The following is a 17,971-nucleotide window of genomic DNA, read 5'->3' on the forward strand; positions in this document are numbered from 1 at the left end:
GTTATATAACTATTTTGATCTTAATGTTTATGCTTTTGAATCCTGTTTTAGGGAAGATTGTATTTTAATAAAGTTCTGCATCCTTACCTTAACCTCCTTCCTAGCCTTTTTAATTGTATGAGACACGGTAGAGAGGATACAAGGTCCATCCTGGCTTTATTAATTCTATGATATGTGATAGACTAGCCTTATGCTGAATTTGAGATTGTAGAGTATGTTATGATTTAAGGAAATAATTCAAATCATTCATTCTTATTATGGAGAAAAAGTGTTAGTTGCTCAGTCCTGTTTGACTCTGCAACACCATGGATTGTAGCCCCCAGACTCCTCTGTCCAGGCAAGACTACTAGAGTGAGTTGCCATGCCCTCCTCCAGGGGACCTTTCCAACCCAGGGATCAAACCCAGGTCTCCCACATTGCAAGCAGATTCTTTACCATCTGAATCTTCAGGGAAGCCCAGTTATGGAGACACAGGAAAACCACAGATCTTTCCAACCCAGGGATCAAACCCAGGTCTCCCACATTGCAGGCAGATTCTTTACCATCTGAACATTCAGGGAAGTCCAATTATGGAGAGACAGGCAAACCATAGATCATGTTTTTTTTTCCTGATTGGATTTTCTTAATCTTTTTAAAAAATGAGGTGACACTGATATGACAAGTGATGAAGTATAATAAAGAATACAAATTAGGGACATTTAGTGCATTCCCTATGTGGTCAGCCACCACTTCTCTCTAGTTTCAGACTTTTTCATCACCCAGAAGAACATCCCACAGACACTGGGTAATCACTCCACATTCCCTCCTTCCTTTATGCCCTGTTTTACGCCTCTGGAGACTTGCCTATTGTGGTTATACCATATAAAAGGGATCATATGTGACTTCCTCTGTTTAGCTTCTTTTATTTAACATAATGTTTTCAAGGTCCATCTAAGTTGTATCATGTGTCAGAACTTTGTTTCTGTTTATTATTGAACAAAATCCCATTGTATTCATATATCACAATCTATTTTTCCATTCATCCATTGATGGGCATTTGGGATGCTGCTATGAATATTTATAATACAAGTTTCTGTGTGGATATATGCTTTAATTTCTTGTAGGTAAATACCTAGGAGTGGAATTGCTGGGTCATATGGTAACTCTACGTTCAGCTTTTGGAGGAACTGCCAAAATGTTTACCATGGTGACTGCATCATTGTACATTCCCACCACCAATGTACAAAGGTACTTATCCCTTCATATCCTTGCCAATACTTACTTTCCATTTTTGTTGTTGTTTTTATTAAAGCTATACTACGGGGTATGAAGTGATATCTCACTATGGTTTTAATTTTCATTTTCTAATGACCAGTGATACTGAATATCTTCTCATGTGCTTATTGACCATCTGTATATCTTTTTGGAGAAATGTCTGTTCATGCTCTTTGCCCATTTTAAAAACTAGGTTGTTTGTCTCTTTGGTTGAGTTGTGAACAGTTCTTTATATACTCTGGACATTAAACCCTTACCAGCTATGCAATTTTCAAATATTTTCTTCCATCCTATAGGCTGCTTTTTCAGTTTTGATAATGTTTTTAATAGATATTTCAACTTTTTATGAGATCCAACTTATTTATTTTTTGTTGCTCATACTTTTTGCGTCAAATCTAAGAATTCATTGCCAAATTCATACAATCTTCAAATTCATATGGAACTGCAAGGGACCCAAATAGTCAAAACATTATTTAAGGAAGAAAAACAGAAATAATTTCACAATTTGTATGGAAATACAAAAAAACCGTGAATAGCCAAAGCAATCTTGAGAAAGAAGAATGGAACTGGAGGAATCAACCTGCCTGACTTCAGGCTCTACTACAAAGCCACAGTCATCAAGACAGTATGGTACTGGCACAAAGACAGAAATATAGATCAATGGAACAGAATAGAAAGCCCAGAGATAAATCCACGAACCTATGGACACCTTATCTTCGACAAAGGAGGCAAGAATATACAATGGAAAAAAGACAACCTCTTTAACAAGTGGTGCTGGGAAAACTGGTCAACCACTTGTAAAAGAATGAAACTAGAACACTTTCTAACACCATACACAAAAATAAACTCAAAATGGATTAAAGATCTAAATGTAAGACCAGAAACTATAAACCTCCTAGAGGAGAACATAGGCAAAACACTCTCCGACATAAATCACAGCAGGATCCTCTATGACCCACCTCCCAGAATATTGGAACAAATGGGACCCAATGAAACTTAAAAGCTTTTGCACAACAAAGGAAACTATAAGCAAGGTGAAAAGACAGCCCTCAGATTGGGAGAAAATAATAGCAAATGAAGAAACAGACAAAGGATTAATCTCAAAAATATACAAGCAACTCCTGCAGCTCAATTCCAGAAAAATAAATGACCCAATCAAAAAATGGGCCAAAGGACTAAACAGACATTTCTCCAAAGAAGACATACAGATGGCTAACAAACACATGAAAAGATGCTCAACATCACTCATTATCAGAGAAATGCAAATCAAAACCACAATGAGGTACCATTACACGCCAGTCAGGATGGCTGCTATCCAAAAGTCTACAAGCAATAAATGCTGGAGAGGGTGTGGAGAAAAGGGAACCCTCTTACACTGTTGGTAGGAATGCAAACTAGTACAGCCGCTATGGAGAACAGTGTGGAGATTCCTTAAAAAACTGGAAATAGAACTGCCATATGACCCAGCAATCCTACTTCTGGGCATACACACTGAGGAAACCAGATCTGAAAGAGACACGTGCACCCCAATGTTCATCGCAGCACTGTTTATAATGGCTAGGACATGGAAGCAACCTAGATGCCCATCAGCAGACGAATGGATAAGGAAGCTGTGGTACATATACACCATGGAATATTACTCAGCCATTAAAAAGAATTCATTTGAATCAGTTCTAATGAGATGGATGAAACTGGAGCCCATTATACAGAGTGAAGTAAGCCAGAAAGATAAAGAACATTACAGTATACTAACACATATATATGGAATTTAGAAAGATGGTAATGATAACACTATACGCAAAACAGAAAAAGAGACACAGAAGTACAGAACAGACTTTTGGACTCTGTGGGAGAAGGCGAGGGTGGGATGTTTCGAGAGAACAGCATGTATATTATCTATAGTGAAACAGATCACCAGCCCAGGTGGGATGCATGAGACAAGTGCTCGGGCCTGGTGCACTGGGAAGACCCAGAGGAATCGGGTGGAGAGGGAGGTGGGAGGGGGGATCGGGATGGGGAATACATGTAACTCCATGGCTGATTCATGTCAATGTATGACAAAACCCACTGCAATGTTGTGAAGTAATTAGCCTCCAACTAATAAAAATAAATGGGAAAAAAAAAACACACAGACAAGAAAATAAAACAGAATTCTGGCCAAAAAAATAAAAAATAAAAAAAATAAAGAAGAAAAAGGTAGATTATTCATACTTCCTGATTTCAAGACTTATCACAAAGCTACTGGATATCCAAGGGCAAAAGAAGGAAGCTGCATCCCTACCTGACTCTATGTACAAAAATTAACTCAAAACGGATAAACAACCTAAAGTTAAGAACCAAAACAATCAAATTAGTAGAAGAAAACATAGGAGTAAATATTTGCCATAGACAATTTAAATCCACAGATAATTCTCCACTCTAGTTAAAGGTGAATATCTTTCCCATTATAACTTTGCCCAAAGACTATGGGAATGGTAGCAGAGCTGACTGACTTGAGTTTTTATCTCCATCACTCCTCTGTCCATTAGATACTTTAGGAGATAGATAGATACTTTAGGAGAAATGTCACTGAAAGTGATCAGAAAGAAGGCAAAAACAAGCAAACAAAAACAACAATCACAACGAAAATAAGTGCCTAGGCTAATCCTAACAAAAAGTACAATTGGCTACGAGTTATAATAATAAAACCCATATACACAAGTTAAACTAAACACACCCTTTGGTTTCTAAATTCTTTGCCAGGAATAAGGATAATAGTGATTAACAGCACAGACTCCAGATTCAGAGGGCCTGGATTACAATCCTAGCCTTATTTAGTTGCTTATTATTTTACTTAATCTCTCCATGCCTCAGCTCGCTCACCTTTAAAATAGGCACTAATATTCATGGGATTGTTGCCTAGCACATAGTAATTACTTCAGTGTGTGCTATTATTTCTAGGACTGACAGAAGATGGATCAGGCAAAAGAGGTATTTCTATGCTTCCATGATTATGTATACAGTTGCTTTAAAAAGCAGCTTATATCGTGGCCATTAGCATATGCCTTGTAGACCTTCAACTTTGGGTAACTGAAGAAGGGCTCCAGCTGCTGTGCTCTGAAATCCAACACCGTGTTTGCAGAGTCTCATTTCCCATCAGCTGCTCCTAGCCAGTAACTAACTGCCTGCAGAAATGCTAAGGGAGGTCATTCCTGGGAGGCAAAGGACTCCTCTTATGGTCAACTTTGGCTCAAGTCTTCTTTGACAAGCTTGTTGAAATTTCCTTACTCTGAAGGATAAGTCAGACTTCCTATTCTGCTTTGTCTTCACTCTGGGTCAGTTCTGCATCATGGTCTGATGGCTCTCGCAGCCTTTCCTGTTTCCTTCCCTTTAAATCTCACCTTAGTGTCAGATTCTTAGAGGACTTGGACTAACACAGTCTGGCATTCAAGCTCTCTTGGCTCTGAACTTAACCTATATGCTGCCTTATCTCCTACCTCTTGTGGTTGTTCTTGTGGTCTGACTTTACAACCCCATGGGCTGCAGCATACCAGGCTCCTCTGTCCTCCACTATCTCCCAGAATTTGCTCAAATTCAAGTTCATTGAGTTGGTGATGCTTTCTAACTATCTCATCCTCTGTCTCCCCCTTCTCCTTTTGCCTTCAATCCTTCCCAGCATCAGGGGGTCTTTTCTAGCGAGTCAGCTCTTCACAAGTGGCCAAAGTATTGGAGCCTAGCAACAGTCCTTGTAATGAATATTCAGGGTTGATTTCCTTTAGGATTGACTGGTTTGATCTCCTACTTCTTAGCTGCTTGTATCTTCCACTCTTGGTTTCCAAATGTGCCTTGTGTTTCTGCATTTCTGAGCCTTTGCCCATGCCCCTTCACCAAGAACGCACTCACCATCTGGCCATTTTTGCCTTTTGGATGACACTTGTCACCAGTCATGCATCTCAAATGTCATCTTCTCTAAGCCTTTAAGATCTTTACCTTCTCTAAACCTCAAGGACTCTTGCTTTTGAGCTTTTTATTAAGCTTATTAACAGCAATAATTATTTCTTACTTTGAGCCCTCCAAAGTCCCCCAGGTGTATCAAATAGGCAGTCACAAATACGTGCAGGATAGAATTGGAAAATTAGGGGCAATTCTATTCTAGTGAATTTAACTTTTAACATTCAGGATTTCCAACAGCTTACATCCATTTTGATTGATAAAGCAACAATGAACTCAGATGAATTAAAAAAATCCCAATGTTCAAAACACTTAGAGCAAAATGTGGCCTGCAGTAACTCAGTTTTAATATCTGCTTGAAATTCTTCATCAGATTTGGCTGATTTCCACCCCTTACAGAGTGATGATGTAAAATTCTAAAATCATTTTGGGCTTGTCTATGTATATGCATGGGGACTAAGAGACAAAGAAACGTATCTATAAAAAAGGGCTTCCTCCTCTAGCAAAGGGCCCTAGGCTTCAGGACTGGGATGGCCAACATCTCTCTCCTTCAGCCCCTCCAGAAGTAGAGAAAGGAGATTCTGACATTTTAACAAGCTTTCATGGAGTGAGGTACATACACAGTAATATGAAAGGGCATTGATGAGTTTAATGTGTATAGAATCTTAGTCCCTCGCATATCATTTAGGGTCATTATTATAGTTGACACATATCAAGTGCTTTTATGTTTAATCCTTACAGAAGACACCCTGATAAAGGACAGGAAATCGAGGCTCTGTAACCAAGTCATGCTAGTAGGTCACTGACCCAAATCCCTAAGAAGTTTATGTAGGCATCCAAAAGATGTACTGATCACATAAAATACATTTCCCTCTCCCCAACCTCACTGCAGGGCTTCTGGGGCAATGTTCTCGGGCAATTCAGTCTCAGGAGGCTGACACTGGATTTGGCACCCAGCCAGAGTGCAGCCCCAGTGCCAGTTCAACAGCTTCAAGGGTTGTAACTCTTTAACCTGCAGACCTAACCTCTCACCACTTCCGGTTAGAACACTCAGTAAGAACTCTTCAGGTGGAAAACAGGAAGAGGGTGGCTCTTACAAGTATCAGATAGCACCTGCGTGGACGCTCATGTATTAATGATTTAACCAGGGCGATCACATGAGGGACAGCCGTTTTCCCCTGCCCTCATACTTGTCACTAACAGGCCTGAAAGTGAACAAGATGGACGGGTCCGCCAAAGAGGAAGAGGAGGATCGTGCCTTCACCAACATTTCTCTTGCAGATGACACAGGTAAGGAAGAAACTGATGACTTCCGAAACATAAAATCCAGCAAGTGCTCAGCAGCTTTGTAAAACAATAATTGTTATTGTTTTTATTATGATGGTAAAACATAGTCATTGTAGAAAACTTGATAAAAAAAAAAGCTAGAAAAAATGTTTAAGAGCTACTTTTCTTTTTCCTTTCAAATTCAGTGATTATTTTAAAAGCTCCTGTGGTTGAATTACATGTACTTTAAAAATCAATCAACAAATAAAAATATAAAATGTTTATTTCCTGGAGACTCAGGAAACATGATCTTAAAGTTGTTACTAAAGCAACCTATGATATTATTACCCGAATTTGTTCAATTATAGTCTATTTCTTCTCTGTTATGTGAAGTTGCATCATTTCTGGTAAATGAACTAGAATACTCTGCAATTCACTTTAAAATTTGTCACAGAACATGTCTGGTTTTTAAGCAAGGACAAAGTTTGCTGAATTCCACGTGAAAGAAGGAAAAAGAAGGGAGTGGTGTTTCTAACATGCTGATGGAAGGGATAACTACAGCTCGTTCAACATAGGGGAGAAAACAGACACTGTCTGACTTGGGAGTACATGCTCAGTCGCTCAGGCGAGTCTGACTCTTTGTGACCCCATGAACTGTAACCGGCCAGGCTCCTCTGTCCATGGAATTTTACAGGCAAGAAATACTGGAGTGGGTTGCTATTTCCTCCTCCAGGGGTCTTCCACACCCAGGGGTTGAACCCGCATCTCTTGCACCTTGCACAATGTTAACTGGAAGGACTTCACGCCTATAAGCACCCAAGTATTGTGTGTGTGCGTGTGTGTTAGTGGCACTGTTTTATATCCAAGTTCCCTCAGCAAAATCATAGTTATTAATAGAAGCCAGCAAGACTCAGCTAAGCAGTGGGGGTTACTGATTTTGATTAACCGAGAGCAGAGCATGAATATTTAACATCAATTGCTCTTTCATACAGCCACGCTTCTCCACTTTCTCCCTAAATGCTCAGATTCAAAAAGCCTCTTTCTAAAGTGCGGCCAGACAATTAGCACAAACTGCCAGCCAGCTTCCCCTCCTGGCACCGCATAAACATGCTGAGGGCTTTGAAAAATCAAAGAGGAGCATTTTCAGTCTTTACGACGGGAGGAAAGGTACAACAAGGTCTGGGGTTTGTCGAAGAAGAGGGATACGGCTGGCCTTCACATGCTCCCATCAGGGTGTTTTAGAAAAATGACAGGGCTGGAGAAGGCAGTGAAGAGATCAAAGACCAGGGAAACTTGCCCCTTAGCTTCTGGAAGGCACGATGAGCACTGGGCATGCGCTTGGGGAGTCCTATATGCCATGGGGCAGTTGCGGTTCCTATAGACTGCTGGCTTGCTCCGAATTCGCCCCCCATCCCGGGATAGGATTCTTTCTCCCTTGTAACGTGCGCTGGGCCTGAAAGCGATGGTCGGCAAGGCGGAGAAGGCGTCTTTGTGAAACCGAGGTCTTTCATCCAGCCCAGGGCAGGGCCTCAACTCTGCCGTCTGCATCTCACCATCTGCTACCCTCACACTTTCCAGCCGGATGAAAAGAGACGAGGGCGGGGATCTGAACTCAGGTGTCCAATCCACGGCTGCCAATGGAGAGGGTCTCCATCGAAGTTTTGCTTGCTAACCGAGTCTGAGGCCAGGGGCATAGACTCAGAATAAACTGAGAAACGGGGACGGAGTAAGCAGGATACCCCTGTTAGTGTGAGAGGCGGCAGCAGAAGGAGGGCTTTGAGGGCACCAGGATCCGACTCAAAGCCTCGTCATTCCTAGTTGGACGAGTCACAGAATTTCAGGGCATCAGGGGCCTTCAGGGGTGGTCCAGTGTGGGAACCAGTGGTGGGCTGAGGCACTAGCTCTAATTCTGCTGTTTCAGCATTCCAAGATGGAAAATGGAGGTTGTTCCTGTACTTGGTAGCAGGAAAGAACTGAAACCCCATGTTCCCTGGCTTTTGGAGATAAATGTATCAATTTGATGTGGGGATACTAGTTTGCTGTTATTAATAAGAGGTTGTTGGTCCTTGATAAATAAAAACAGGAAGACAAATTATTATGAAACAAATGCAGCTTGTTCACAATTTCACATTAGACTGAACTGCATTTCTTTCAGTAACATCTCTTTCCATGCTGGGTTTCCTGCCAATGGTGTGATAAAAAGCAAGTTCTGTGTAAAAATCGATGTAGAACAGGTAATAAGGGTGTCAGTTTGAGCAGGCTGGAGAAGTTGTGAAGTGCCCAGAAGGCCCACACATCCCGTTAGGTAAGTGTGTTACTGAAGAATGAAATTTTAAAGAAATTGAAATGTCTTTCAGCTTAGGTGCAGTATTTTTTTTTTCCAAATGATTACTAAGTTTTAAGGACACAAACACTTATTAAGGTGTTTGGATGTGAATACTTAATTTGTGGAACTGTTTGGTGTCTCTCTTGGCCTTGGAGCACTGAAAAAATTACTTAAAATGAAGGGCACTGTGAGCCAAGGTAGTTTGGGAATCTCTGGTCTAAGTGGTACTAAGTCTTTCCCCAAGATTCTGCTCTTGGCCTGCTTTTCCTCTCCCTCTTGTTCCACTCTTACTGTCCATGCTATATACCAGTGACCCTAAAACAGAGCTTGTAAAATAAACCCCTTTAGGGCCAAGCACTGTATCTGTAGGAACGGGGCAATGGCCTATCATCGTTTATTTCATTCAGTTTCCTAAACAAACTATTGAAGAAATTTCAATACTTATTTCAGTTTATTAGGTTTTTCCATTACGTATCTTTTTGTTTTTAAACTTTTTACTTTGAATGTGGTAAGAAGATATAACATGAGATCTCCTTCCTTTAACAGGTCTTTTAAATACTCTTTTAAGAAATCACTTATTTACTTGTGGCTGCGCTGGGTCTTCTTTGTTGCGCGTGGGCTTTCTCCAGCTGCAGTGAGCAGGGGCTACTCTCCAGTCGCAGGCTGCTCGTTGCGGCGGCTTCTCTAGTTGCAGAGCACAGGCTCTAGGCGCCTGGGCTTCAGTAGTTGTGGCTCTTGGGCTTAGTTGCCCTGCAGCATGTGGGATCATTCCCAGACTAGGGATTGAACCTGCGTCCCCTACACTGGCAGGTGGATTCTTAACCACTGGACCACCAGAGAAGCCCTCCCTAACACATCTTTAACAGTACAGCACCATTAACCACAGACACAGTGCTATTCATCAAATCTCTAGAATAGCCTTACATTCCTGAAATGTTATACCTGTTGACTAGCAGTTGCCTCTTTCCCCTTGCCGCAGCCCCTGCAGTCATCATTTCGCTTCTATTTTTCTCTTCTGAGTCTATCTTAGATACCTCATATGAGTGGAATCATACAGTGTTTGTCCTTCTGTGACTGGCTTGTTTTGCCGAGTATAATGTCCACAGGGTTGATTCAATTGTGACATACTGCAGGACTTCATTCTTTTTTAAGGCTGAATAATGTTCCATTGTACACATATATCACCTTTTTGTTTATCCAGTCACCTGCTGATTTGATGTTTTGGTTGTTTCCACATCTAAGCTACTGTAACTAGGACAGCAGTGAAATGAGAGTGGTCCTATCTCTTCAAGATCCTGATTTCAATGATTTTGAGTAAACATCTGGAAGTGGGATTATTCGTCATACGGTACTTCCCTTTTTAAGTTTCTGAGGAATCTCAATACTGTTTTCCATAGTGGCTGCATCATTTTACATTCCCTTCAGTAGATAAAGTGTTTCCCTTTCTCCATATTCTTACCAACACGTGTAGTCTTTGGGGGCTTTTTTATTTTGATTACCGTCATAACAGGTGTGAGCTAAGATCTTGTTATGATGTTGATTTGCATTTCACTGGTGATTAGTCATATTGAGCATCTTTTCACTTACCTGCTGGCCATGTTTATGTCTTCTCTAAGGAAATGTCTATCAAAGTCCTTCGCCCATTTTTAACTGGGTTATCGACATTTTTGTAACTGAGGAGTTCCTTAGATATTTTAGTATAAATTAACCTTTTAAATGGCCAGTTATACCATTTGCAAATATTTCATCCCATTCTGCGGGTTTCTTTTATATTCAAGTGATTGTTTCCTTTATTGTGAAGAAGTGTTTTCATTGATGTCATCTTCCTTGTCTATTTTTGCATTGTCATCTATGCTTTTGGTGTCATATCTGTGAAATTATTGCCAAGACCAATGTCACAAAGCTTTTCCTCTACAGTTTCTTTTAGGAGTTTTATAGCTTTTGGTCTTACATTTAAGTCTTTAATCCACTTTGAGTTGATTTTTGTGTATGGCGTAAGATAAAGGTCTTCATTTTTCTGTATGTGTACAGTTTTCCTAACACTAGTTGTTAAAGAGACTATTTTTTCCCCATTGAATGTTCTTGGCATCCTGTTGAAGATTAGTTGACCTACATGTATGGATGTGTTTCTGGACTCTGTATTCTATAGGGTGGTATGTATGTCTTTATGTCAGTACCATAAGTTTTTTTTTTTTTTTTACTATTTTAATTTCTATGCCTTTGTAATATATATTTTATTACACTGAAATCAGGAAGTATGATACTTCTAGCTTTGTTCTTTTTTTCTCTCAAGATTTTTGAGGCTATCTGGGGTCTTTTGTGGTCTCATATTAATTTTAGAGTTGTTTTTTCTACTTCTGTAAAAAATGCCTTTGAGATTTTGATAAGAACTGCATTGAGCATGTAGATTGCTTTGGGTGGTATGGACATTTTAACATATTAAAGACTTATACCCTGAAAGTTACAAAACAGTGATGAAAGAAATTAAAGGAGATACAAACAAATGGGAAGTCATCACGCATCTTTTAAATACAGCAGACAGAAATATTAATACGGTTTATTTCACAGTGATATCTGAAGTTTAATTCTTTCAACAAGGATATGCATTGTTTGCACATCAAATATATGGGAACATTATTCATTTCTCAACACCTTTTTTCTTAAAACACAGTCCTCTTGGACTAGATTTCATTTTCTACTTTTAACTAGGATAAGAGAACAAGAAAAGTTTACTTTTCTCTTAACTCTACTGTAAGAAAGGCAACAGTGATAGTGATGATAAGATAGCAAACAATGCTGAGCCCTGAGCCGGGGCCCAGCCAGGTGAGGACAGAGGCTCCTGCAGAACATGTGCCCTCCTCAGAGAGCCCCACTTCTTCCTACTTCTAGCTGACTACTGTCATGAAAGAACAGAAATGCAAAAAAAGCAGAATTTTCAAGAGACACCCAAAATATAGATTCTTTTGGGGGGGCATGTGCAACTTCCTAATTCTTTTATGTTTCCTACCTAATCCTGATTTTTAAAACAATATCATGGAAGTTCAAATAAAACACATCTTCAGGACAAAAGTGACTGTAGAAGAATCTATTTTCAGACTTCTCAAATCTTCATGATTTGTCTTTATCTCTCTTTAGAGCTTCTGATTCATAATCCAACTGCTTGCTAAATACCTCCCAGTTGTCAAATGATCTCTTCTTATCCCATGGACACTCCCTAATCTGCTCCCACTTCTGATTCATAATTTTAATGAATGGTCCCATCATCCACCTTGTTCCTTAAGCAAGAAATCCACATGCCATTGTCCCATTCTTATTTCTCACAACCCAATCAAATTGCTTATTCCTGTTGACTTGACCTTGAAAATGTTTCTCAAATCAATCTGGCCTTCTCTACCCCCACCACCACTTCCCTGATTAGGCCCCCATTATCTCCCACATAAACCACAGCATCAACTGCCCAACTGTTCTTCCTATTTCAATTCTTATCCCTTCAAGTCTCTCCTCCACACTGACCATATCACTGCCTCTCCCTGCAAAGACCGATCGATGCCTTGCATCCCCTGCTGGAAGAAGTTCAAACACTTAACGTGGCATTTAAAGTTTCCCTCTTCCTGGTTCTGCCTATCTCTTCAGTGTCATTTCCTGCCACGTGGTTTCAGCTCAGTAGGAAACACTTAACGTCCTATGCACACGCTGTCTATTTCATGCCTCTGGACTTTGCTCCTTCTGCTCTCTTTGCCTGGAATAATACCACTCACCCTTTCTTGCCTGGCTAATTCCTGTTTATTCTTTAAGAACCCACCCAGGCATCACTTTCTCCAGGAAGCCTTCCTTGGCCTTCCCATACTGATTTAAGTTTCCTTTCTCCTTCCCAAACACTCCAAAATTACATTTTTTCATAGCATATTATATGAGCTTGTATGTATACGAGCCCCTCTACCCTCTGCTAAGAGACTGTGAACTGCTAAAAGATGGAACCTGGGTTTTAAAATGTCTGTATTTCTGGCACCTAACCCAATGTCTGGTACCTAATAGATGCTCAAAACATTTCTGCTAAATAATTTTGATTGAGTTTCTGTATACACTGGGATGAGAGCCCCTAGCCAAGAATCGACTGCTAGGGTCAACTTTCTTAAATCATTTCTTTCCTATCTCCATTTCTAGGTCAGTTTAGTTCTGCTTTCAGAAAACATTTTTTGACCACTACCATCACATACCAGGTAGTAGATAGGACTTGCCTATTTGGAGAATCAGCTCAGCGTAGTATGGCAGAAAAGGCTTGAACTTGGGAGTCAGAAATGCCTGGGTTTGAGTCCGTTGGACTTTGAGCGAGTTATTTAACATCCCTGAGCCTCAGTTTCCTCAGTTGTGAAATGATCCTAAGAATATGTCTCAGAATTGTTTTGAAGATTAAATGAAATAATAAAGGAAATTTCCGAAACAATCTGGCTTACTAAGTGTTCAGTATGTTTTAGTTCCTCCTTTGCCCACTTCAAGGAGATCACCCACAAGTTTCTTGAAAGGCTCCAAGATTTGGTCACATCGGTTGTCATGGTAACAGCAGCATCCTGTGGACACAGCCGGGACTGGCTGTTGACGTCCTCCTGATAAAGAGGCTTGTGGTAGAAGGGGGAGGTGCAGATGAACAAACTCTTTTAACAAGAGCACGATTCTTTTCTGATACAAATAAGACAGCTCTTCTTTGTCGTCTTCATCCTGGCCCTCACCTTTTCCCTGCCAATGTTCTTCTCAACGCCGACCTCTTTTATGGCTCAGCCTCCTTCCTGACTCTGCTCGCTAAAACTCTCCTGGATGATATTCAAAGCTGCTTCTGCGTCTGCTTTTGGCATCAGCCAATTAGCCTTCATTGTAAAGTGGTCATAAGCCTCCTGAAGAAGTGTCACAATTGTTGTGTGCTTTTATTTGGTGCTGCTTTCTACCACCGTACAGAAAATGTAACAATACCTGCCTCATGCCCTGCTGAAAGGAGGGTGGGTGTGAAAAGCTTTCTGAAGGCCATCTGCCATCCCCTCAGCCATGCAGCAGATCAGACATGAGGCCCTGCATTAGTTAGCACTCCAAGTAAAAGGTATCAAGGGCCTGTACTCCTTTTCATCTCACCCTCCACTATAATGCAGGCTAAAGAAGGAAACAGGCTCGTGGCTACCCAGCTGGGAAACACAGAGAGCCATGGCAGGATCTTGCCTGAGACAGGGAGCAGGCCTTTCTCTGACGGTGAGTGGGGCCACTGTCTGCAGCCAGTAGGTTTCCAATGTCCCCTACCCTGCTGGTAATGGCTTGGCTGGGTTACACTGTCCCTCATGGGAGGATCTGGTGGTGGTGAGAGTCTCAGAGTGGTGGCATCCTTACGTACTTACACACGGATGAGGAGAGGGTTGGTCACGTGTGCTGGTCAGGATATGCTCCCCACGTCACCTCAGTTTACACCAGCCACCCATTTGGCCATGAATATTAACTTAAAAGATTATTCAGACATCCTTAGAGATGTCAAGAGAGATCATCTCTAGCACAGTAGAAATGTTTCTTGTGGATTTGAACGAGCGTGTTCATTGTACCAATGATGGCAGAAAGTTTCAGCAAATCTTAATTGGCATTTGGGATCTGTATGAGTAGAGATAATGACATTGGCTGAGTGAAGTCTCATTTCCTGCCAGCTGAATATAATATAGATAGTGACATTAAAAATACCTCCCTGGCCCAGTAAAATGCCCTAGAGATTCAGCGGAAGAGATTTAATAAGAAAAAGGAGATTAATTTTGCTTCTCAGTAGTTTCTGAGAATGCTATGACTCTGGGATCACTAATGTATTGCTAGAAATTGTAAGTGCTCTTTCTGTGAAAAAAAATCTTCCATCAGAGGAAATCTACTTAACTGTAATAATCTAGCATAATGCAAAACCTAGTTTTAATAAACAAGCTTAAGAAATGGAATATTAGGACAGTATCTAAATATTTTCAGTAATCTAGAGTATTCTCTAATTTTCTTATCAAAACACAAGTAGTATTTTGACTCTTCTTTTAAAAGACAAAACCATCCATCAATGGCCCTGCATCAGCAATGTGTTTTTTCTTAGATTGTGGTGATTTAGTCATTAGGTTGTGTCTGACTCTTGCGACCCCATGGACTGTAGCCTGCCAGGCTCTTCTGGCGACAATACTGGAGTGGGCTACCATTCCCTTCTCCGGGGATCTTCCCGACCCAGGGATCGAACTCGAATCTTCTGCATTGGCAGGTGGATTCTTTACTGCTGAGCCGCCAGGGAAGCCCCTTTATTAGATTAACAACAACAAAAATGGGGGAAAGAATGTTAATTTTATATGAAATCCTTCATAATTGTGCTAATTTCTTTTTCCTAGAGAAAAATCCAGATGAGATTCAAAAAATCAAGGATGAATTTTATCTACCTGAGCTCATGAGCTAAAGAGATGCTGCCCTTCCCTAGGTCCTTTTCCTGCTGAGAAGGGGGCCTAGGTGGCTATTCTCCTTATGTGGACTTTCATATCACAAAGGCCCCATTTAGACTGGATGAGCTTTGGACCACTTTTCCTCACAGGCCTCCAGCCTACCTGATCTGTTCAGAATCTGAGGGTCACAGCCTGGTTTCCTTAGAGGCCCTTGGAGTTCCTCTGAGAGACCCTCAGAAAAAAGAATCTGGAGCACAGAGAGAAGGAGGCTTACGCTAAAAAAACAGGGCAGACTGGAGGGACCAGCTTTAGCTGTGTTCATCAACCCTTGGAACAGAATTTTTGAATGATCCCAAAGCTCTCAGTGACCCTACAGGAAATAGTATGTACTCCAATCGCAGAATCAGTTATTGGAAAAGCTGTTTCAGAAAGACATGTTGTGCTTTCACGGATAGGCTTCAGCCTTTTTTTTCATCCTTGGACTTGACACTGGAAACAGAAGGGGCTCAGTGGCAGCCCACATGAATGGTCCAGGAGAACAGAGAGCCTCCTTCGCTGCCTTTCTGTAAGAACAACCTGGGTCTTCCGTCCACCAGCCTCCCAGGGATGCTCGCAGCCAACAGTAGCCTCTTCTTAGCCCTTACTGGCTTGCTTCCCCATTTAATCATTGTTCCCCTGTTTTTTCACACACACATTTCATTGTCAGCTTAATGACTTTGGTTGTGCACATGCATGGTTTTCTCCTTGCTGGTACCATGACACTCTAAAAACTCTTGGAAAAAGCTTGCATTTTAAGACACATTCGTCCTTTCTTATCCATTCTGAGAAACTTCACTCCCTTTTCCCAACAGACAAAAGACAACTCTTACTTGCCCATCTGTGTGACTATTGAGCCTTCATTTGCATTGCTGGTGGCAAGGTTAGTGGGTTTTTCCAAGGTTATGATAACTATTCAGAAAGATTTGTTTATAGAAGTATTTCAGTTCAGTTCAGTTCAGTCGCTCAGTCGTGTCCGACTCTTTGCGACCCCATGAACTGCAGCACGCCAGGCCTCCCTGTCCATCACCAACTCCTGGAGTCCACCCAAACCCATGTCCATTGAGTCGGTGATGCCATCCAACCATCTCATCCTCTTGTCGTCCCCTTCTCCTCCTGCCCTCAATCTTTCCCAGCATCAGGGTCTTTTCAAATGAGTCAGCTCACGAGGTGGCCAAAATATTGGAGTTTCAGCTTCAGCATCAGTCCTCCCAATGAACACCCAGGACTGACCTCCTTTAGGATGGACTGGTTGGATCTCCTTGCAGTCCAAGGGACTCTCAAGAGTCTTCTCCAACACCACAGTTTAGGAGATTTTTGTCAACAATTTCCTTACCTTTTTTAATTTTAGTATTTTAAATGGCCTGAGCTTTGTGCCAGGACAGTGTTCCTCAACGTACAGTGGACTCCTGGCCCTTTTGCTTTAATATACTATAAGAACAGAATTCCTATGTTTATGTTAAATAAAACATAGTTGATGTATAATTTGAGCAACTCAACAGTTGGCAGTTATAATTCAGGCAGACTGAATTTCTCAGCCAATGCCTTTCTGTGAAATACTTAGTGATCATCAAATACACAATTACTATATTTCAAGGAATTTCCCAAAGAATAGAGTTTTGTAGAATTTTTTTCTGCTAAAAAAGCAGTAACTCTTTTATTGGTTCATTTTGTAAATTGAGACATTATCCTTTTTCCATAGTATGTAATCATTTGACATAAAAGAAATTAGGCAAATTCACAGCAAACTAGTTATCTTTAGAAAGCAAACTGTGTGTAATACTTCTGTCATGCTCCAGTGATTACATTTTTAAGGACTTTTAAAACTTTTTTTTGAGGGGTACTATGCAGAAAAACTAAAGCAGACATTGGAGAAAGATCATTAGTCAGTTGTCACTTTATTTTTTCCATAGGTTCTCAAATCTGGAGAAACTGAGAGAATCAGTTGGTTTCTTTAGAAATTCTAGTGAACTTTTGGATGTGTGATGTCATCTAAAAAATAACTCATCACCCATCACAATTAAACTAGAAGAGTCACAAAACTAAGTATTTGGAGTAAGGCCACATTTTGTCATGTATCCTTTGATAAATGATAATAAAATTTATTGAGACCTTAATACATTCCAGGCACTGTGCTAAGAATTTCACATTCATTGTCTTATTTAATCCTCACAAATAGCATAACAGATATTATTATATTAATGGATATTATATTAATAGATATTATTACCTCTGTTTTTTAGATTGAAGACTCGGACTCAGAAAGGTTTAGGAACTTGTATTGGGTTGGCCAAAAAGTTCGTTTGGGTTTTTCTGTACCATCTTATGGGGAAATTGAACCAACTGTTTTGGCCAACTTAATATGAAACAGAACTGGGCGAGCAGTCCAGGTCTGAGTGACTTCAAAGCCTTCATCATAAGACTACACATCAGGACACAGATTACCAGATAGCATAACTGCATTATACTGACAGGGTGGAAACAGTAAGGTGTTCAGGTGCTGGACAATGAAATATGGCCCCCTAGTTATGTTATGAGGTCAGTGTTTCAAAATGTAATCATAGAATCAGAGGGCAAGAAGCACCCCTGAGGCTCACTAACAATACTGGAGTATGCTCAGACGAGAGATAGAGAGTATAAAATCGCACCCAAGTTGTGATCATAACCATGTGAAAGTAATTTATGCGTATGGACTAGGATGGAAGAGAACTCGGGAAAATGTATTTAGTAGTGT

At 40.7% G+C, this 17,971-nt stretch overlaps 1 protein-coding gene and 1 long non-coding RNA gene across 4 annotated transcripts in view; one reads left to right on the forward strand and one right to left on the reverse strand.

The window, feature by feature from the left end:
• Positions 1-17,971, reverse strand: part of LOC122694142 — a 123,624-nt gene that overhangs the window by 90,017 nt on the left and 15,636 nt on the right. The gene's annotated exons all lie outside the window — the stretch shown is intronic.
• SCOC (short coiled-coil protein) overlaps positions 6,264-17,971 on the forward strand; it is a 38,623-nt gene continuing 26,915 nt past the window's right edge. Inside the window, exon 1 of one of the 3 annotated variants that reach the window (XM_043902466.1) lies at positions 6,264-6,474. In XM_043902466.1, the coding sequence (XP_043758401.1) occupies positions 6,342-6,474 (133 nt within the window). In that variant the 5' untranslated portion in view covers positions 6,264-6,341. The remainder of the gene's footprint in view (positions 6,475-17,971) is intronic. The other 2 variants (XM_043902465.1, XM_043902464.1) reach the window with 2 other exon arrangements.

This window comes from Cervus elaphus, chromosome 5, assembly GCF_910594005.1.
Source record: "Cervus elaphus chromosome 5, mCerEla1.1, whole genome shotgun sequence".
Classification (NCBI taxonomy): domain Eukaryota; kingdom Metazoa; phylum Chordata; class Mammalia; order Artiodactyla; family Cervidae; genus Cervus; species Cervus elaphus.